The sequence below is a fragment of the Salvelinus fontinalis genome, chromosome 23 (assembly GCF_029448725.1).
Source record: "Salvelinus fontinalis isolate EN_2023a chromosome 23, ASM2944872v1, whole genome shotgun sequence".
Lineage (NCBI taxonomy): Eukaryota > Metazoa > Chordata > Actinopteri > Salmoniformes > Salmonidae > Salvelinus > Salvelinus fontinalis.
The window spans coordinates 5,667,488-5,690,654 of record NC_074687.1 but is presented as its reverse complement, the minus strand read 5'-3'; the positions used below and the strand labels follow the sequence as shown (position 1 = coordinate 5,690,654).

General features: G+C 45.3%; 1 protein-coding gene across 1 annotated transcript in view; it reads left to right on the top strand.

Annotated features, from left to right (window-relative positions):
- The window catches only part of LOC129820758 (discoidin, CUB and LCCL domain-containing protein 2-like), a 31,217-nt gene extending 8,052 nt beyond the window's left edge, over positions 1-23,165 (top strand). The window contains exons 4-13 of the mRNA XM_055877700.1: positions 8,024-8,148; positions 13,612-13,745; positions 13,832-13,872; positions 14,051-14,391; positions 17,022-17,169; positions 18,217-18,348; positions 18,435-18,528; positions 19,174-19,223; positions 19,295-19,429; positions 21,099-23,165. Of these exons, the coding sequence (XP_055733675.1) occupies positions 8,024-8,148; positions 13,612-13,745; positions 13,832-13,872; positions 14,051-14,391; positions 17,022-17,169; positions 18,217-18,348; positions 18,435-18,528; positions 19,174-19,223; positions 19,295-19,429; positions 21,099-21,511 (1,613 nt within the window). The 3' untranslated portion in view covers positions 21,512-23,165. The remainder of the gene's footprint in view (positions 1-8,023; positions 8,149-13,611; positions 13,746-13,831; positions 13,873-14,050; positions 14,392-17,021; positions 17,170-18,216; positions 18,349-18,434; positions 18,529-19,173; positions 19,224-19,294; positions 19,430-21,098) is intronic.
- The last annotated feature ends 2 nt before the right edge of the window (positions 23,166-23,167 follow it).

Sequence of the window (23,167 nt, the reverse complement as noted above, 5' to 3'; positions counted from 1 at the left end):
GTTCTGGGCGTACTGTCAAATTGTAGACACTGATAGTGAGGATTCGTTCAATCAGTCATTTGCATGAACACACATTGGTTTATAGAAAAGCACAAACGGAGAACACAGAAATGGATGGATGAAAAAGCACCAACATTTTTCATCACATACCTTATTTACATAAGTATTCAGACCCTTTGCTATGAGACTCAAAATTGAGCTCAGATGCATCCTGTTTCCATTGGTTATCCTTGAGATGATTCTACAACTTGATTGGAGTTCACCTGTGGTCAATTTAATTGATTGGACATCATTTGGAAAGGCACACACCTGTCTACATAAGGTCCCACAGTTGACAGTGCATGTCAGAGCAAAAACCAAGCTCTGAGGTCGAAGGAATTGTCCGTAGAGCTCAGACAGGATTGTGTCGAGGCACAGATCTGGGGAAGGGTACCAGTGGCCTCTATCATTCTTAAATGGAAGAAGTTTGGAACCACCAAGACTCTTCCTAGAGCTGGCTGCCCAGCCAAACTTAGCAATCGGGGCAGAAGGGCCTTGATCAGGGAGGTGACCAATAACCTGATTGTCACTCTGACTGAGCTCTAGAGTTCCTCTGTGGAGATTGGATAACCTTCCAGAAGGACAACCGTCTCTGCAGCACTCTACCAATCAGGCCTTTACGGTAGAGTGGCCAAACGGAAGCTACTCCTCAGTAAAAGGCACATGATAGCCCTCTTTGAGTTTGCCAAAAGACACCTAAAGACTCTCAGACCATGAGAAACAAGATTCTCTGGTCTGATGAAACCAATATGGAACTCTTTGGCCTGAATGCCAAGTGTCACGTCTGAAGGAAACCTTGCACCATCCCTACGGTGAAGAATGCAGCATCATGGGGATGTTTTACAGTGTCAGGGACTTGGAGACTAGTCAGGATTGAGGCAAAGTACAGAGAGATCGTTGATGAAAACCCGCTCCAGAGCGCTCAGGACCTCAGACTGGGGGCGAAGGGTTACCTTCCAACAGGACAACAACCCTAAACACACAGCCAAGACAACGCAGGAGTGGCTTCGGGACAAGTCTCTGAATGTCCTTGAGTGGCCCAGCAAGAGCCCGGACTTGAACCCGATTGAAGATCTCTGGAGAGACCTGAAAATAGCTGTGCAGCAACGCTCCCCATCTAACCTGACAGAGCTTGAGAGGATCTGCAGAGAGGAATGGGAGAAACTTCCCAAATACATGTGTGCCAATCTTGTAGCATCACACCCAAGAAGACTCGAAGCTGTAATTGCTGTCAAAGGTGCTTCAACAAAGTACTGAGTAAAGGGTCTGAATACTGTAAATGTGTTTTTATTAGATTTTTTATTATTAATCTGCTTTGTCCTTATGGGGTATTGTGTGTAGATTGATGAGAAGAAAAAAAATGATTTAATCAGTTTTAGAATAAGGCTGTAATGTAACAAACTGTGGAAAAAGTAAAGTGGTCTGAATACTTTCCGAATGCACTGTACGCTTGACATTTAAAGGGAATTTCCAATTGTGCTGACATTGGCATTGTTACCTTGAATGCAATCTCCTGCGAACGCGGTAACATTGCCTTTAAAAGTCGCCTTATCTACAAGCTCAATCGGATGGTATCACAGCCTTAATGATGGGTTGTGTTGTTAACTCACCTCTGAACAGACACGCACACATGCACATATACACACTAGACATAACTTGTGCACTGCTGTTGTAGTTCTAGAGCTTTGTACCATTCTGTGCAGAGCACTTTCTTATCTCTCTGTTTGTGTTGCGCAGTTCTAACAGTGTGTGTGCATTACAGTGAGAGTGTCAGGAATAGTGTGTGTGTGTGTCCACATCACCAACAAACTATAATGGTCCAAACACACCAACAAAGTCGTGAAGAGGGCACGACTACGCCTTTTCCCCTTTAGGAGACTGAAAAGATTTTTCATTGGTCCCCAGATCCTCAAAAAGATATACAGCTGCACCATCGAAAGCGTCCTGACCGCTTGCATCACCGCCTGGTATGGCAACTGCTCTGCATTTGACTGTAAGGCGCTACAGGGGGTAGTGCGTTAGACCTACATACTGGGACCTATATACTAGGCGGTGTCAGAGGAAGGCCCACAAAATTGGCAAAGACTCCTGTTTTCTCTGCTACCGCACAGCAAGTGGTGCCGAAGCACCAAATCTACGTCCAAAAGGCTCCTTAACAGCTCATACCGCCAAGCCATAAGACTACTGAACAATTAATCACATGGCCACCTGGACTATTTGCATTGACCCCGCTCAACTAACATGGATCCCCGCATATTGCCTGGTTACCGGTACCCCCTGTGCTCATTATTGTTTTTTTATTTTGTTACTTTTTATAATTTTTTTATCTTTAGTTTATTTAGTAAATATTGTCTTAACCAACAATGCAGTTTAAAGAAAATAGAGTTAAAAGGGATTTTTAGTAAGCATTTCACCTGTTGTATTCAGCGCATGTGACAAATAACATTTGATTTTGATTTGATCCAGAACCCTTAGATGAATCCTACCTTGTCTCTGTGTGTCTGGGCCTTAGATGAATCCTACCTTGTCTCTGTGTGTCTGGGCCTTAGATTAATCCTACCTTGTCTCTGTGTGTCTGGGCTTTGTCACACATCACTCCAAAGAGCTGTACTTCTCTGCAGACTAGAAGAGCCTGTGTGTGTGTGTGTGTGTGTGTGTGTGTGTGTGTGTGTGTGTGTGTGTGTGTGTGTGTGTGTGTGTGTACTGAGAGCCATTAGGGCAGTGCAGGTCCAGCGTGTGTGATCACACTTCTGTTGTGTCAGGAGTCTGTCTACATCACCAGTCTCCCTGGAGTACTGTGGGGAGGGAAGAGACAGATGAGATCGAGAGAGAGTGGATTGACAGGAAAGGAAGATGGAGGAGACTAAAGAGGGAAGCAGGGTGAGGGGAAGCAGGGTGATGGAGATCAGGGAGAGAGAGAGAAAGGTGGGAGAAGGGAGGAGTCCATTTTAATTGAAGAGACAAAGAAGAGGGGGGGGGGGGGGGTTGGAGATTGATCCTGCCCAAGTTTTTTATTTTTATTTGCATACTCTGAAAGAAGGATATCAAATTACTGAAGAGAGAGAAAGAGATGGGGTGAAAGACAGATTTGTTTGTTATTGCTCATTCACACGTTAGAGAGTGTTATATTGAGATAACATCACTGTGAGCTCCAGTATACAGGCAGTACTGAGCTAATGTAGACCTGGCCTACTCATCATCCTCTTGGTTTAGCAGAGCCACCTAGCAGGGCAGGCCAAGCCTATCTACATAGAATAGCCATCTAAGCGACCAACCGACTGACGGAAGTCATTTTCAACCGCTTTTACATGTAGAATCGGTTTGCAGTTTTCACTCGGTTTGCAAATTACGGGCGGCACTTTGTTCAGAGGTGCGTGGGCGAAATAAGGGAGTCTGACAACGTTACTGCTGGTGTAGATGTCCAATGTTTACTTCGCCATTATTGTTTCATACATGGTACATCTTGTGTCACACTTAATGATGTCCCCATACACCCCAGTTGTAGTGTACTAGTTCCGGTGTAACACCCACCCATCTACATTTTAGTCCGGCAGATGCTTGACAAACCTACGGGTCCGTTCGTGCCTTGACAAATCCTGGGCCTGCGTGCTGGATCGCCAGTATAGGAAAGGCAAGCAAAGCAAAAATATATATCATTTGACTCTGTACCGGTTCCCCCTGTATATAGCCTCCACATTGACTCTGTACCTTATCACCCTGTATATAACCTCCACATTGACTCTGTACCGTAACACCCTGTATATAACCTCCACATTGACTCTGTACCGGTACCCCCTGTATATAGCCTCCTCATTGACTCTGTACCGGTACCCCCTGTATATAACCTCCACATTGACTCTGTACCGGTTCCCCCTGTATATAGCCTCCTCATTGACTCTGTACCGGTACCCCCTGTATATAGCCTCCTCATTGACTCTGTACCGGTACCCCCTGTATATAGCCCCGCTATTGATATTTTACTGCTGCTCTAATTATTTGTTACTTTTATATCTTACTTTTTAAAATGTATTTTCTTAACTACATTGTTGGTTAAAGGCTTGTAAATAAGCATTTCACTGTAAGGTCTACTACACCTGTTGTATTCGACACATGTGACAAATAACATTTGATTTGATTTGAATCAAGAAAGGGATTCGTCTGTTTTTAGAGGGGGAGGGGTGTGTGTTTGTGATGGGATGGTGGTTAGCAGTTTGAACAGCCACTCTGCTCTAAATCAAAGTATATTTGTTAAGTGCCTTGTAACAGTGAAATGCTTACTGAAGGGCCCTTCCCAACAATGCAGAGAGAAAATGTGAAAAATAATAGAAAAAGAATAACACAAGGAATAAATGCACAAAGAGTAAGGATAACGTGGCTACAGTATATACACGGGGTAGCAGTACTGAGTTGATGTGCAGGTGTACGAGGCAATGGAGATACAGTGGCTTGCCAAAGTATTTACCCTCCTTGGAATTTTTCCTATTTTGTTGCCTTACAACCTAGAATTAAAATAGTTTTCTGGGGGGGTTGTATCATTTGATTTACACAACATGCCTACCACTTTGAAGATGCTAAGTATTTTTTCTTGTGAAACAAACAAGAAATAAGACAATAAAAACAGAAAACTTGAGCGTGCGTAACTATTCACCCCCCCAAAGTCAATACTTTGTAGAGCCACCTTTTGCAGCAATTAAAGCTGCAAGTCTCTTGGGGTATGTCTCTATAAGCTTGGCACATCTAGCCACTGGGATTTTTTGCCATTCTTCAAGGCAAAACTGCTCCAGCTCCTTCAAGTTGGATGGGTTCTGCTGGTGTACACCAATCTTTAAGTCATACCACAGATTCTCAATTGGATTGAGGTTTGTGCTTTGACTAGGCCATTCCAAGACATTTAAATGTTTCCCCTTAAACCACTCAAGTGTTGCTTTAGCAGTATGCTTAGGGTCATTGTCCTGCTGGAAGGTGACCCTCCGTCCCAGTCTCAAATCTCTGGGAGACTGAAACAGGTTTCCCTCAAGAATTTCCCTGTATTTAGCGCCATCCATTATTCCTTCAATTCTGACCAGTTTCTCAGTCCTTGCCGATGGAAAAACATCCCCACAACATGATGCTGCCACCACCGCGCTTCACTGTGGGGATGGTGATGGGAGATGTTGGGTTTTCGCCAGACATAGCGTTTTCCTTGATGGCCAAAATGCTCAATTTTAGTCTCATCTGACCAGAGTACCTTCTTCCAAATGTTTGGGGAGTCTCCCACATTCTTTTTGACGGACACCAAACGTGTTTGCTTATTTTTTTCTTTAAGCAATGGCTTTTTTTCTGGCCACTCTTCCGTAAAGCCCAACGCTGTGGAGAGTACGGCTTAAAGTGGTCCTATGACAGATACTCCAATCTTCGCTGTGGAGCTTTGCAGCTCCTTCGGGGTTATCGTTGGTCTCTTTGTTGCCTCTCTGATTAATGCTCTCCTTGCCTGGTCTGTGAGTTTTGGTGGGCGGCCCTCTCTTTGCAGGTTTGTTGTGGTGCCATATTCTTAAAATTTTAAAATATGGATTTACTGGTGCTCTGTGGGATGTAAAATGTTTCTGATATTTTTTATAACCCAACCCTGATCTGTACTTCTCCACAACTTTGTCCCTGACCTGTTTGGAGAGCTCCTTGGTCTTAATGGTGCCGCTTGCTTGGTGGTGCCCCTTGCTTTGTGGTGTTGCAGACTCGGGGGGCCTTTCAGAACAGGTGTATATATACTGAGATCATGTGACAGATCATGTGACACTTAGATTGCACACAGGTGGACTTTATTTCACTAATTATGTGACTTCTGAAGGTAATTGGTTGCACCAGATCTTATTTAGGGGCTTCATAGCAAAGGGGGTGAATACATATGCATGCACCACTTTTCTGTTTTACATTTTGTTTTTAAATTTCACTTCACCAATTTGGACTATTTTGTGTATGTCCATTACATGAAATCCAAATAAAATCATTTCAAATTACAGGTTGTATTGCAACAAAATAGGAAAAACGCCAAGGGGCATGAATACTTTTGCAAGGCACTGTAGATAATTACATATGGGTAGGGGTAAAGTGACTAGGCAACAGGATAGATAATAAGCAGTAGCAGCAGTGTATGTGATGAGTTAAAATAGTTAGTGCAAAGGGGGGACATTGCAGACAGTCTGGGTATCTATTTGGTTAACTATTTAGCAGTCTTATGGCTTGGGGGTAGAAGCTGTTCCGGGTCCTGTTGGTTCCAGACTTGTGCATCGGTACAGCTTGCTGTGCAGTAGCAGAGAGAACGTCTATAAAGGTCCTGAATGACAGGGAGCTCGGCCCCAGTGATATACTGGGCCGTCTGCAATACCCTCTGTAGCAACTTGCAGTTGGATGCCAAGCAGTTGCCATACCAAGCGGTAATGCAGCCAGTCAAGATGCTCTCAATGGTGCAGCTGTATAACTTTTTCAGGATTCAAAATACTTTTCAGCCAACTGAGGCGGAAGAGGCATTGTCGTGCCTTCTATGTTAGTTCCTTAGTGATGTGGACACTGAGGAACTTGAACCTCTCGACCCGCTCCACTACAGCCCCGTCGATGTGGATGAGGGCGTGCTCGGCCCGCCGTTTCCTGTAATCCACGATCAGCTCCTTTGTCTTGCTGACGTTGAGGGAGAGGTTGGGACCTGGAACCACACTGCCAGGTCACTGACCTCCTTATAGTCTGTCTCATCGTTGTTGGTGATCAGGCCTACCACCGTCGTGTCGTCAGCAAACTTACGATGGTGTTGGAGGAGTGCACGGCCACGCAGTCGTGGGTGAGAAGGGAGTACAGGAAGGGACTAAGCACGCACCCTGTAGGGTCCCCCGTGTTGAGGGTCAGTCTGGTGAATGTGTTGTTGCCTACCCTCACCCCCTGGGGACGGACCGTCAGGAAGTCCAGGATCCAGTTGCAAAGGGATGTGTTCAGTCCCACTTGAACACTGAGCTGTAGTCAATGAACAGCATTGTCACATAGGTGTTCCTCTTGTCCAGGTGGGATAGGGCAGTGTGGAGTGTAATAGAGATTGCGTCATCTGTGGATCTGTTTGGGCGGTAAACGAATTGGAGTGTGTCCAGTGTGTCTGGGATGTTGGTGGTGATGTGTGCCATGACCAGCCTTTCAAAGCATTTCATGGCTGCAGATGTGAGTGCTACGAGGCAATAGTCATTTAGACAGGTTACCTTGGTGTTCTTGTGCACTGCTTGAAACATGTAGATATTACAGACTGGGTCAGGGAGAGGTTGAAAATGTCATTGGAAACAATTTCCACCTGGTCAGCGTATGCTCTAAGTACCTGTCCTCGTAATCTGTTTGGCTCCCTGGCCTTGTGAATGTTAACCTGTTTAAAGGTCCTACTCACATTGGCTACGGAGAGCAAGATCACACAGTCATCCGGAACAGCTGGTGCTCTCATGCATGGTTCAGTGTTGCTTGCCTCGAAGCGAGCGTAGAAGGCATTGGGCATAGAAGGCATTTAGCTCGTCTGGTAGGCTCACATCACTGGGCAACTCGCGGCGGGGTTTCCCTTTGAATCCGTGATAGTTTGCAATGCCTGCCACATCCGATGATCGTCAGAACCAATGCTGTCTTTGGTGACTGGTAGTTGCTTTGGTTACACATCAGGTTGAATCACTACTTGATCATGTGGTCATGACCTGACCAGACATGACCAATATCCCCCACGGTCCAGTGTGGTCAAACCAGACCTTAGCATGGTCAGGCAGGGGGAGTTTTCCATTTGTCACCCTCAGTGAATGGATGGGTTTTCTAACCTTGTGGTCAACCCCTCAGTGTTTGTCTAGAATGTTATTCCCTTAGTTTGTGTGTGTGTGTGTGTCTGTGCATACTTGTCTGTCCGTGTGTATCTGTTGCACTTGTGTTTGTGTACCTAAACAGGGTGTAGTACAGAGCGAGAGCTGAGTTAATGTGATCTGTGTGTATGTCTTTGTAGATCTGATCACCTGTCTAGACAAAGGAATCCACTTCACTGAGGCAGAGTTCACTAGATACTGTCCAGCAGGATGCCTGACATCTGTTGGGGAGATCTCTGGGACCATACCCCACGGCTACAGAGATGTGAGTATATGCACATTACACAGATAAGGGTGTGTGTGTGTTTGCACGCGTACATCCAGGTGCCTGTGTGAGTGTGTGTCTGTGGGCCTGCATGTGTGTGCAGGCGCCAGTGTATGTCTGTGTGTGTGTGTGTGGTAGTCTGCGTGTCCCAGTCATTGTGGTGTGCACACGGTTCCCAGATGATTCACACTGCCACCCTTCCACCCCCACACACACACACCAAGTCTGTCTATCCTGCTGAACCCTCAGTACCCAACAGTACCTCCACCGCTACCCCACAGGAGCTGATGATTCACACTGCCCCCCCTCACCAAGTCTGTCTCTCTGTCCTGCTGATCCCTCTGTACCCACCAGCACCTCTACCCCATAGGACCTAACTGGCCACAGAGCCATGACTCACTTCATGGTCATGTTCCCTTCTCTTTCTTGTTCTATATCTCTTTTACTCTCTCTTTCTATCTGTTTTCTCTCTCTCTTTCTCTATCTTTCTCTCTCTCTCATTAAGGACTATGTAAACAGGGCCTCTCTCTCAGCGGTATATAGGCACGTCCCAGGCTGATGACCTCACAATGCCCCGAAAGTGTCTGAGGTCATGGGGGCTGAGGTAGCCTCTGGCTGATGACCTCATACCTGGGTGGGTCAGAGGGCCCATGGGGTTGGGAAGGAAGGGAGGGAGGGGTAGATGGAGTGTGACTGTGTTATTGATGAGGGGAGGCCCAGGGGTGGCTCAGAGGCACGGTAGAGGGGAAGGGGGTGTGTGTGTCTCAAAAGCACAGGGGAGGGAAAGGGGTTGTAGGGAGGTGAGCTAATTGTTTGGCCGAAGGAACGGTCTGCTAATTCAGCCCAGCTGGAGAAGGGTGCTGAGAGGACTGGTGTGTGTGTTTGTTTGTGAATGGTGATGTGTGTGTTTGTGACTGGTGGTGCTTGTTAGCTTGTGTAGGCGGTGTTGTACGGTAGATTACATGGCAGAAAAGGATCCCTGGTTTTCCATGTTCAGCCAAACAGAGATGTAAGGGGTTACAACCATTACACCTAGAGTCAGTCCGAAATTAGTTGCCATGGAGTGTTGCTCATTGGACCAGACTAGAGGTCTTTACAGGTCCAACAGGCCCAAAACTCTGAGATCCGACCTGGGGCCCGAGCGGGTCCGGGTCCTAAATTCTGACTTTTCTCTCGGATCTTGGTCAGGTCTGATATACAGTGCATTTGGAAAGTTTTCAGACCTCTTGACTTTTTGTTAGGTTACAGCCTTATTCTAAAATGTTGTTTTATTCCTCATCAATCTACACACAATACCCCATAATGACGAAGCAAAAACAGTTCTTTAGAAATGATAGCAAATGTATAAAAAAAGAAGAAGTATTTAGACCCTTTACTCAGTACTTTGTTGAAGCACCTTTGGCAGAGATGACAGAAATCCATGTCGATGTCGGGAACATGGCACCGGCACATCTCGGTCTATCTCTCGGTCTCTCTAGGGCTAGGCCTAAGCTTGTCTCCTTTAATATAGATAGTTTTATATGAATATTGTACAGTGGACACCTAGGCCTGTGCCTATATGCATTTAGCCCTCAAATCTGACAGCAGCGCCGTGAGGTAGACAATTACTGTTTTAGGAAAGTAAAAAACAAATAAAACAATAGACAGACTATAAAGTGTTGAATATCCTACACATCGAAACACAACGAATAGTGATTTTGTAATTTGTTATTGGTCGTTATTAAGTACACATAACTGTGGATAATATCGCATGTTTATTGATGGCGCTGGCAGCACCCAGTTGGAGGTTTCTTTCTCTTTCTACTGCCGCGGATCTGAATGGGTCTCTCGGATCCAAACCTGCACGGGTCTGTGGACTGTGGAAAACAGATCCAAACCTGCACGGGTCTGTGGACTGTGGAAAACGGATCCAAACCTGCACGGGTCTGTGGACTGTGGAAAACGGATCCAAACCTGCACGGGTCTGTGGACTGTGGAAAACAGATCCAAACCTGCACGGGTCTGTGGACTGTGGAAAACAGATCCAAACCTGCACGGGTCTGTGGACTGTGGAAAACAGATCCAAACCTGCACGGGTCTGTGGACTGTGGAAAACAGATCCAAACCTGCACGGGTCTGTGGACTGTGGAAAACAGATCCAAACCTGCACGGGTCTGTGGACTGTGGAAAACAGATCCAAACCTGCACGGGTCTGTGGACTGTGGAAAACAGATCCAAACCTGCACGGGTCTGTGGACTGTGGAAAACAGATCCAAACCTGCACGGGTCTGTGGACTGTGGAAAACAGATCCAAACAGACCCGTGCAGGTTTGGATCTGTTTTCCACAGTCTTTTTCGGAAAGGGTCTGACTGTCCTCGGGTCCATTCGGAACGGGTCTCCGTTTTTTTAGAATATGTATTTATCCATATCAAACCAAATTGTATTTGTCACATGCGCCGATTACAACAGGTGTAGACCTTACAGTGAAATGCTTATTTAGAAGCCCTTAACCAACAATGCAGTTTTAAGAAAATGCCTAAAAAATGTAAGAAATAAAAGTAACAAATAATTAAAGAGCAGCAGTAAAATAACAATAGCGAGGCTATATACAGGGGGAACCGGTACAGAGTCAATGTGCGGGGACACCGGTTAGTCGAGGTAATTGAGGTTATATTTACATGTAGGTAGAGTTATTAAAGTGACTATGCATAGATAATAACAGAGAGTAGTAGCAGCAGCATAGAAGGGGGTGAGGTGGGGCAATGCAAATAGTCTGGGTAGCCATTTGATTAAATGTTCAGGAGTCTTATGGCTTGGGTGTAGAAGCTGTTTCGAAGCCTGTATACTTGGCGCTCCGGTACCACTTGCCGTGCGGGAACAAAGACCTGGGTGGCTGGAGCCTTTGACAATTTTTAGGGCCTTCCTCTGACACCGCCTGGTATAGAGGTCCTAGATGGCAGGAAGCTTGGCCCGGTGATGTATTGGGCGGTACGCACTACCCTCTGTAGTGCCTTGCGGTCAGAGGCTGAGCAGTTGCCATTCCAGGCAGTGATGCAACCCGTCAGGATGCTCTCGATGGTACAGCTGTAAAACCTTTTGAGGATCTGAGGTCCCATACCAAATCTTTTCAGTCTCCGGGGGGGGGGAATAGGCTTTGTCTAGCCCTCTTCACAACTGTCTTGGTGTGCTTGGACGCCAAGGAACTTGAAGCTCTCAACCTGCTCCACTACAGCCCCGTCGATGAGAATGGGGGCGTGCTCGGTCGTCCTTTTCCTGTAGCCCGCAATCAGCTCCTTTGTCTTGATCACGTTGAGGGAGAGGTTGTTGCCTTTGCACCACACGGTCAGGTCTCTGACCTCCCTATAGGCTGTCTCGTCGTTGTCGGTGATCAGGCCTACCACTGTTGTCATCGGCAAACTTAATGATGGTGTTGGATTCGTGCCTGGCTGTGCAGTCATGAGTGAACAGGGAGTACAGGAGGGGACTGAGCACACACCCCCGAAGGGGCCCCCGTGTTGAGGATCAGCGTGGCAGATGTGTTGTTATCTACCCTTACCACCTGGGGGTGACCCGTCAGGAAGTCCAGGATCCAGTTGCAGAGGGAGGTGTTTAGTCCCAGGGTCCTTAGCTTAGTGATGAGCTTTGAGGGCACTATGGTGCTGAACGCTGAGCAGTAGTCAATGAATAGCATTCTCACGTAAGTGTTCCTTTTGTCCAGGTGGGAAAGGGCAGTGTAGAGTGCAATAGAGATTGCTTCATCTGTGGATATGTTGGGGCAGTATGCAAATTGGAGTAGGTCTAGGGTTTCTGGGATAATGGTGTTGATGTGAGCCATGACCAGCCTTTCAAAGCACTTCATGGCTACAGACATGATTGCTACTGGTCTGTAGTCATTTAGGCAGGTTACCTTGGTGTTCTTGGGCACAGGGACTATGGTGGTCTGCTTAAAACATGTAGGTATTACAGACTCGGTCAGGGAGAGGTTGATAATGTCAGTGAAGACACTTGACAGTTGGTCAGCGCATGCTCAGAGTACACGTCCTGGCAATCCGTCTGACCCTGCGGCCTTGTGAATGTTGACCTGTTTAAAGGTCTTACTCACATCAGCTGCGGAGAGAGTGATCACACAGTCGTCTGGAACAGCTGATGCTCTTGCTCTTCAGTGTTACTTGCCTCGAAGCAAGTATAGCATATAAGTTATTTAGCTTGTCTGGTAGGCTTGTGTCACTGGGCAGCTCTCGGCTGTGCTTCCTTTGTAGTCTGTAATACCGGGTCGGGTGGGAAAGCCACGGATTCATTTTAGAAATAGTCCAACTTTTTGGACCCATGGAGACCTCTAGATCACACCTCATGTCACGGGGGGGGGGGGGGGGGTCAGTGCATCTCACTCAGTCCCTCTATCTTTGCACCTCTCCTTTACTTGGTCACACTCTCTGTCAACTTTCTCAGTCGGAATTTGTCCCTCTCTAGTTCTACCCCTTTAGGTTGGTTTGTGATGTGTTGTAATGAGGGAGAGTGTGTGTGTGTGTCTTTGAGTGTGCGTGTGTATGCATTGTGTGAGTGGTCTGTGCTCCGAGTGGCTGGGTGGGGTGGTTTAGTGCAGTGTGTTTGTGTTTGTGGTTTGGTGGGGTGCTGCTTCGGATGTGGTCTATGTTACTGGGATGTTTTAAAGCTGAGAGGGCAAGTGTTCAGTACTTGTGGGTGCCTCAGCTATGTGGTTAAAGTCAGTTTGTGTGTGTGTGTGCCTTTATCATCTGACAGTGTGTGTATAAAACCATCCCACTTCACTCACCCAGCTAGCTGCCCACTGCTGGGAACTGGTCTCACTAAGTGTGTGTTCACTAGTGTGTGTGCGTGCATGTGTGTGTGTTTTGCTAATATATGCATGAATGGATCCATTTTATGATGTCAGTAAATTACTGAGTCAGTTACTGGAATGCGAAGGGTTTACTAAAGGGAAATAAGGAAAGAGTTTCAACAATCCAAATTTTTTCAGTGATTTTAATATAAGATGAATTGACGGAAGGAGGGAAGGAAGGAAGCATTTCTAAAGAGTTGAAACAGACCTTGAATCAGCGTTCTTTTCTTCATGCCACTCAGTGTTCCCCCTGCCTGGAAGTGACGTCGTCATGCTGACTTATCTCCTGTTATCTGTGAGGCTGAGAGCTGTCCTCTGTGATCTATCTCACTGAAACTTTATACAACCCATTACTGTCCCTCACTGGGATATATGGCCTCTCAGCTGACAGTGGAATAATCACAACCACCGACACACTGCTCCCTTCCTCTCTGTCCATCCTTCTCTCTCCTTTCTCTCTACCTCTGCCACTCTCATGATCTTCTCTCTCTCTTCCTGTTCTAACCCCTTCCCTTCTCTGCAACAGCAGGGATTCAATTGACGTAGCAGTCATTTTATGAAGATGGTCATACATCTAAATGTACATTTTCCAAACAGTCATGAATGGATCTCCTTCCCCCCTCAGTCGTCTCCAGTGTGTCTAGCAGCCATCCATGCAGGTGTGGTGTCTAACTCTGTGGGCGGTCAGATCAGTGTGGTCAACAGTAAGGGCATCCCTCACTACGATGGTTCGCTGGCAAACAACGTCTCCTCCACTGTGTAAGTACTCCTGTCTGTCTGGGAGAATACATCTGCATTCTCTTCCCTTTCCATCTCTCTCCATCATTATGTCTATCTCTCTCCAGTGGTACCTTGTCCAACAGCCTCTTCACTTTCAAGACGAGTGGTGAGTTCAATCAGCTACAATATACAAAAACAGACCATGATACCACAACCACCATAGCCACACATGCTTCTGTATCCTTTTCTACTACACCTGCCACCACAATTACTTCTACAATATCCTAAACAGCCATGTGTCCTCCCAATTTAATACAGACTCACAGTTTCTCTCTCTCTCTCAGGTTGCTATGGGACACTAGGTCTAGAGTCGGGCGTTGTTAGGGACTCCCAGCTCTTTGCTTCCTCGGTGTGGGAATGGAGTGACGTGATTGGCGAACCCAGCGAGTGGGGCCCAACTGGGGCCCGCCTTAATGGGGCGGGGCTTCCCTGGGCGCCGGCTCACAGCGACCAGCAGCAGTGGCTACAGGTGGATCTGAAGAAGGAGAAGAGGATCACAGGCATCACCACTACAGGCTCCTCCCTCCTGGAGTACCAGTTCTACGTGTCAGCCTATCGGGTCCTCTACAGCAATGACGGACAGCACTGGAACATCTATCGGGAGGCAGATGCTACCCAGGACAAGGTGATGAAAATATCCCTCTCATAACCTTAAAGGTCCTGAATAGTCATTTTGAAAAGTACTTTTTCCCTCATGGCTAACTACCAGGAAGTTTGAAAAGACAGGCTAAGTGGGCGGGGAGCTTATATTCATGAGCTGGCCTTGACTGACAGCTCTTTGCAACGCTATAGCAGATGCAGTGTTGCAGTAAAATCATCTCAAGCTAGTTTAGTGATACACAAAGCAACTCAAACAACATTGAAATTGCATCAATGATGTAATTTTTGTTCTCTTGTGATGAGGTTCAGCACTGACGGATGTGTTGACAACTGGGTGGGAGTTTTGAAGGACCCTTCCCCCCCTTTTGTTCCATGCTGACTGAAGACCTAGCTAGCCAGTAACTAGCTAGCACCAGACACAGATGAAGACCTAGCTAGCCAGTAACTAGCTAGCACCAGACACAGATGAAGAACTAGCTAGCCAGTAACTAGAAAGCACCAGACACAGATGAAGACCTAGCTAGCCAGTAACTAGCTAGCACCAGACACAGATGAAGAACTAGCTAGCCAGTAACTAGCTAGCACCAGACACAGATGAAGACCTAGCTAGCCAGTAACTAGCTAGCACCAGACACAGATGAAGAACTAGCTAGCCAGTAACTAGCTAGCACCAGACACAGATGAAGACCTAGCTAGCCAGTAACTAGCTAGCACCAGACACAGATGAAGAACTAGCTAGCCAGTAACTAGCTAGCACCAGACACAGATGAAGAACTAGCTAGCCAGTAACTAGCTAGCACCAGACACAGATGAAGACCTAGCTAGCCAGTAACTAGCTAGCACCAGACACAGATGAAGACCTAGCTAGCCAGTAACTAGCTAGCACCAGACACAGATGAAGAACTAGCTAGCCAGTAACTAGCTAGCACCAGACACAGATGAAGACCTAGCTAGCCAGTAACTAGCTAGCACCAGACACAGATGAAGACCTAGCTAGCCAGTAACTAGCTAGCACCAGACACAGATGAAGACCTAGCTAGCCAGTAACTAGCTAGCACCAGACACAGATGAAGAACTAGCTAGCCAGTAACTAGCTAGCACCAGACACAGATGAAGACCTAGCTAGCCAGTAACTAGCTAGCACCAGACACAGATGAAGACCTAGCTAGCCAGTAACTAGCTAGCACCAGACACAGATGAAGACCTAGCTAGCCAGTAACTAGCTAGCACCAGACACAGATGAAGAACTAGCTAGCCAGTAACTAGCTAGCACCAGACACAGATGAAGACCTAGCTAGCCAGTAACTAGCTAGCACCAGACACAGATGAAGAACTAGCTAGCCAGTAACTGGCTAGCACCAGACACAGTTGAAGAACTAGCTAGCCAGTAACTAGCTAGCACCAGACACAGATGAAGACCTAGCTAGCCAGTAACTAGCTAGCACCAGACACAGATGAAGACCTAGCTAGCCAGTAACTAGCTAGCACCAGACACAGATGAAGACCTAGCTAGCCAGTAACTAGCTAGCACCAGACACAGATGAAGACCTAGCTAGCCAGTAACTAGCTAGCACCAGACACAGATGAAGAACTAGCTAGCCAGTAACTAGCTAGCACCAGACACAGATGAAGACCTAGCTAGCCAGTAACTAGCTAGCACCAGACACAGATGAAGAACTAGCTAGCCAGTAACTAGCTAGCACCAGACACAGATGAAGACCTAGCTAGCCAGTAACTAGCTAGCACCAGACACAGATGAAGAACTAGCTAGCCAGTAACTAGCTAGCACCAGACACAGATGAAGACCTAGCTAGCCAGTAACTAGCTAGCACCAGACACAGATGAAAGGGGAAACATTTAAGTATCTTAGCACCAGTAGAGTAGCTATCTAACTATATAAACCACGCCCTTCTGCAAACGCCTTCTCCAATGTTGGTTACAAGGCTGTACTTATTTAAATGAGGTTAGAGAATATCATGTTACCTTTGGTGTATTAAAATGAGAGTTTAAGGTGTCCCCTTAATCATTAATCCAAGTGTTTGACATGGGGGAGAGGACCAGTAACTTTGTGATCAAACTTTATCATTGTAGAAGCAAGTCATTTTTCATACTTTGGTCATCATACTTTGATCCTGTGTCCTTCAAATATCATCAAATTTCATGGAAAACCTGATTTTGACTGTTCATGACCTTTAAGGAGAGAGAAAGCCTATTTAGACAAAATATGGGAGTGCAAGAGGGAGTCGTTTGTTTCTATGGCATCAGTAATTGATTGTGGTAGTTTATGGCAGGAAACGTGAGCTGACTGTGGTTGTTAAGTGCTGTGGTCAGTCAGACTCAGTCAGGACAGCAGCTCATTAAAGATGGATGGAGATTGATTGCTTGTGCTAGTCAGGCTCTGTAATCAGGGCTTTTTTTCCTTACTTATACTAGTGAAAATCTATTTTACAAGAGACTTGTCCCAAGAAGGCAGCAATCAAACATTTGTTATACACCATACATAAAATGTACAATACAGTAGACCTGTTGGCAGTAAGCACAGGCAAGATAACATGAGATATAATTAGTTAACATAGCTTCAGTGTAGTATTAGTAGTATATTATTAGGAACTCCATTAGCTATTGCTACAGAAGTCTGTTTCTGTTTCCTGATAGATTTTTAAAGGGAACACCAATTATCTCCAGGAGGTGCGCAATAACTTCATCCCACCAATCGAGGCTCGTTATGTGAGGATAAGCCCCACCCAGTGGCACCAGCGAATTGCCCTCAAGTTTGAGCTGCTCGGATGCCAGTTCCATCAAGGTAACCAAACCAGCCAATCACATGCAGATGTTTTGACTTTGTAGCCAATCAGTGAATTTCAATTATTTTATCATTGTGTGAGGGTAGGCTACCCTCATAGCCTACCCTCACTGTATCTGCCAGCTGTTGGCTAGAGCGCAGGTGCCAGGACCAGAGCAGGTACATTTAGTTATTCAACACAACAGTCTAACTCTCGGTAGAGTTGAAAATGCGATGGAAACACATTGAACTTTACATTTTTAATCTGTACATGTAAACTGAAGTGTGTGCACTACATCATCACTCACTGATTTTTATCTGCAACAAGTCAGTTTGGTGCGAAAATGCGCATGTTTTCTTTGCGAATATTCGCATATAAATCTGTTGCCGATAGCGGAGAGGTGCATAAAGATGGCAGCCCCCATGTACTTACCACAAATACCTTGTTTGCTAAGTTCGCCGTATTGTACATTGCTCTTCGCTAATGTTAAAAAAAAAAATTTCGTCATAAGCACAGTATACATGATCTCAATTTTAGCTCTAAGACGCCAGCAATTTGAAAAAACCCAACATTTGATTGTGCTGATTAACAGTGCATTGAACCATGTCGCGCACTGTAGGTAAAAAACTGTGGATAGTGCTAAAACAATGACGTCATATCTGAATTCCGACATCTTTATGCACCTTCGTCATTGGATGGCAACCTAGCTATTGGAGTTGAGGGATCCTATTGAGGCCAATGTGGATGCTATCTGTACAAAGGGAAATAAGAGCCTGTTCTTCCTGAAGAAACTGTTTCAGGGTGGATAGGACGCTGATGACCATATTTTACAGATAATATATAAAATCCATTTGAACATTCCATATGATCTGCTGTTTTGGCAATATAAACTTAGTGTAAGAACAGGCTGGGTAACATTGTTGAAGTAGGAGGATCATTGGTAGGAACTTATATTTGTTATGTGTTCATTGTGTTTTACTACGTGCTGAAAAATGAATAACAAAGATTAGTCTACTTTATTGGAGTCATGTGATCCTAACCGTTCTGTCTCTTCTTCCATTGGACAGCGAGGCCCCGGATATACCACCCCGCTCGGCCTCCCCCTCCCTCAGTGGCCACGGACACCCCGCCAATGTACAGCCGGACCACCCACACCCCTGCCATCAGAAACACCACCATGCCTCCATGCACCATCAACGGTGAGCGAGAGGAGAAAGGGAAAAGAGTCCATGTCTAGTTGATGTGTTGTTGATTGTTGTTGGTTCACACTGTGTTGTGGTCGTAGACGTGGCGTTGGCAACGGTGTTGGTGCCGGTGTTGGTCATGATTCTGACCACCCTCATCTTGACCATGGTCTGTGCCTGGCACTGGAAGAACAGGTGAGGATGAACTATAACTAGTAACAACTAAACAGATATCCACTCAGTAGCTCCCAACAACCTAGAACACTTACATGCTGACTAGGCCGGGCACGCGCCATTTCCCGCATGTTGATTTTGTCCATCCACACTAGACCCGATCAGGACACACAGGTTGATGTGTGAAAACAAACTTTGAACCAACTATATTAATTTGAGGTCAGGTCAAAACACATGCTGTTGCTAGCTAATTTGTCCTGTGATATAAAAATTTGGGTTGTTATTTTTCCTGAAATGCAGTCTTTTTTTCTGGATCTTTGTAGAATTTTGACCCATTTTGATTCACACAATTGTGTGTTCTCTACTCCAACAATTAATCCACAGATAAAAGGGGAAGCCTAGTTAGTTTCTAGTAATCCCTCCTCCTTCAGTCTTCTTCTGTGGACTTTATATGGTTGTTGGCAACCAACTTTAAGGTGCGTTACCACCACCAACTGCCCTGGAGTGTGGACCTCAGTTCATCTTTCAATCACCCACGTGGGTATATGCTCCTAAAAACCAATGAGGAGATAGGAGATTTTCAGCGCGTTAAGTGTACATTTATTTTGCAATGCTTGCGGTGTGGTCAGCATGTTACATTTCTTTCTGTTTTGTCTTTCTCCTCAGGAAGAATAGTTCAGAGGGAGCTTATGACCGGTCTCTCTGGGACCGTACAGGTAAACACAACACTCTCAGTATGTGTGTGTGTGTGTGTTTAGATGTTTATTGCGTGTGTGTCTCTGTCCAGACTGGTGGAAGAGTATGAAGCAGTTCCTGCCATCCAAGATGGCGGAGGGGGAGGAGTCAGTCCGCTACAGCAGCAGTGAGGTGGGCCGGCTCAGAGTGAGAGGGAATACCCCCAGACTACGGGCCGAACCCGCAGGTACACACACAGGCCGTGTCCCAAATCTTTCTTGCCTAATACTTACTAAAAAGACATAAGCTGTGTTCGAATACTCATACTAACCGCACTAACCATACTATTTGTAACGTAAATTGAGTTTATAGTATGCTTATTAGTCATAGTATGGATTTAGTTAGTATGCCAACAGTTCCCGGATGTCATACTACCTACGAGGTATACAAGCAGTGGACACTATTGCCATGCTTTTAGGACCCATAATGCAATTTTTCAGAAAATGCCCCTGGCTTCACAACGTTTTCAGATTTTAATAAAATATGCAGTCAAGAGCGGATACAAATTCATTGCTTTTACTAATTATGACAAATGTTAAGCAATCTAATAAAATTAAGACTTTTCAAATAAGTTACAGTTTATGTTGGCTGACAATTTATTGGCTACGCTATCCTTACGAACCGCATATCACGACAGCAGTAGGTACCTAATGTTAGTTGGGTACTAATACATCAAACTTGCCAGTATATTAACTATATGCTATCCAACTAACTACCCAATGTTTATTGACTTTATTATTCACGTCATTCTTAGCAAAGTGGTATAGTCATTGTGCGTTCTCAATGGACATAAATTCGCTCTGGCTATCTACTCTGATTTCAGAATAACTAATGAATTTACAAACGCTCAACACCAGTTGAATATGACCGGTGTCAGTAAACGTTGGCAAAAAAGCATTATTAAAATTGTTCACCAACAGCACAGTTGGTCACCAACGCTCTGGATAACATGAAAACAGCCTAACCAGCTCTGCTAGGGCAGGTAAAATGGTCAGAGTGAGGTATTCTCTCATTTGCCTGGAAATAGCTAGCCAGTTAGCGTGTGTGCTTGACTGCCATTGTGATGGTCAGAACGCTCGGATCAACCCTACTCCTCGGTCAGAACGTCTACTGTACTCTCTGAACACTCCAAGAGAGAAACTTTGAATTTACGAACTGACAATATGACAACGCTGTGAATTTACAAACGCTCAGAGTGCACTCTGGGACTCCAGATTGAATTTACGAACACACCCGAAGTCGTAAAATGTCGAGATGGTAATTTGTTATGCTAGCAATAGCATCAACTTCGGGTAGACAAGCGTACCTCTAGTATGCTCAACTGAAATGATACCATTCGTTTACAGTATACTAAAGTTAACTAATGGTATATAGTATGTAGTATATACTCATTAAGCATGTTGTAGACAGTATGTTAGTATGGGTATTCAAACACCGCTATACTGTGTTTGAATTGTGTAATAATTGTACTAAAAACTACTTAGAACGTTCTGTTTATTAAAAAACGAACGCAGTAAACAACATACTAGGCTCCTGAGAATGTGTAATCTAACGCACAATTGTGTTGATTTGGGTACAGAACATCCCCTTATCTTCTTATCAGCTGTTGTCAGACACACATGAGTCTGGAAAGACTATTCTCTTCCTCAAAAGTCCACACTGAATTCTCCTAGAAGAAAATCCTAAATTAGTATAACATCCTGGCATTTAAAGCATCCTTGAAATTTCACATACTATAAACCTTTCTATTTTTGAACACTTAAAATGCATACTATTTAGATCGCATGTATGGTTATTTGGACACGGCCACACAGTTGTTTGTATGTTGAACACACCCTCTCCATCTCTTCCATTAGAGTACGCCCAGCCCCTGGTCAGCGGTGTCGTGACATCACTAGGTCAGAGGTCAACTTTCAAGCCAGAGGAAGGTTCTGACCCCGGCTACATGGACACTAACCTCTATGACGCTCCCATGGCAACAGACATTTACCATGCCTACGCTGAACCCCTGCCCGCCTCCGGTGCAGAGTATGCTACGCCCATTATAATTGACATTGCAAGCCACTTATCAGGGAGCTCCACACTGAACCAGCCAACCACAGTCTCCAGCTTCATGGGTCGTGGCCCTGCCTCCCTTCTCACGCGAACAGACAGCGGGCAATCGGGGAGGTCAATGTATGACACGCCCAAGAGTACAGGACAGGCCACACCCACTAAGGATTTAGCCTATCAGGTGCCTCAGAGCAGCAATCAGAAGCCAGTGGGGTAGGGCTAAAGTGAGTACTTTGATTGACAAGGCCATAAACCACTCCCCCCCCCCCCATTGACAGAGTGGGATGGAGAGAGAGAGGGTGAATTAAACTGTAAAGAACATTACCTTCAAGTTAGATGTCTGTATGTGAGTGTGTCTATAGAGGAGTCTATATGTGAGTGTCTACCTGTACGTGCATGGCCGGAGAGTGCTAGCATAGTACCATACCAGTCCTATCACTGAAACCACAAAGATGAATGTCTACATGAGAGCGAGAGAACGGAAAGAGAGAAGAAACAAGGAGAGATGGAGAGCTCACTACTGTTTCAGCCAGGCTAAGTCCCCTCTGTGTGTCTCTTAATTTGATGTTTTGTCAAACTGAGTATCTATTAGTTCCTTTCGTGTCAATCTAAAAGTGAAACAATAGGTTCTCTGAAGTGGATGCCTTCTATAGAAAGTCAATGTTTCTACCACTGAAGTGTTTTCTGCATAAAGGCCAAAGGTCACCTGTCTAAAGAGGAGCTTCCTCAGTTTACTATGGTACGCTTTGATTGGAGGCTTGTACTATTTCAGCCTTCAGTTAGTTCACAAAATCCGACCTGTCAAAATGTTTGAGTTTAACCAATCACCTTATACATAAAGCTAGAGTGAAATCCACACCAAAAACCTGTTTGAAGTTTCTGAAAAATTATTTTGTATTTATTTTTCTTTTATAATTCCTGCTGAAAATAACTCACAAAAAAAATACACTATGGAAAGCGGTGATGAATCAGCTTCAAATAATTATGGTTATATTTGTCATGGACACCTTGCCTCACGTGACAGTCAAAAAGAACCTCTGCATAACGTTTAGGTGCCATTTGTATTTGCCCGATTGGATTCACACTGCCAGACTAGGACCAGTTACTTGAAGAGGAAGAATCTGCCCTCATGGTGATACTAGAGAGGAGCTGTCCAACAGAAGGGCTGTCTCTAAAATATGTCAGTGAGACTAAACATTGCCTTATGTTTTGTTATTATGCATCATTTATCATGGCCACCGTCTGTAAATTCCCAGAGAATCCAGAGGTTGGAGGACTTCTGTGTGCTAGAGGAAGATGATCCACTCCAGCCAAACTCACACTGGAGTAGTCTAGGTTACCACGTCAGGTGTGTGTATGGTACGGCGAGAGAACATTATCACTAGTGACCAATCGGCATGCAGAAGTTAATATTTACAGAAACAACAAAGACGGTATGGCAAGATAACATTACTAGTGACCAATCAGCATGCAGAAGTTAATATTTACAGAAACGCCTCTAGTATGTGTGTCTGAATTGCTGTCTATTGTATGACTGTCTCATCAATGTATGTAATGGCTTTCATTAGTGTCTTTGTATGGTTGTCCTAAAGAGAGTATCTGTGTGCGGCTAGCTATGTCTGTACGACTGTCCCTATGAGTGTACTGCATCTGTGTTTGATTAGTCATGTTTGTAGTCAGTGGAGCACATTAGTCCGGTCAATCCCTGTCCTGAACACCAAATCTGAACCTGGACCAGTTGAACTTTAGGTTAAAGGTTAGGGATTCAGTAGGTAAGGCTGGCCGTAGGTCAGTGTTTTCCCTGGTCACTGTGTTTCTGTCTTCACAGATTGGACAAGGACAAATAAAGCCTTTTAAAGCTTTAAAAAAAACG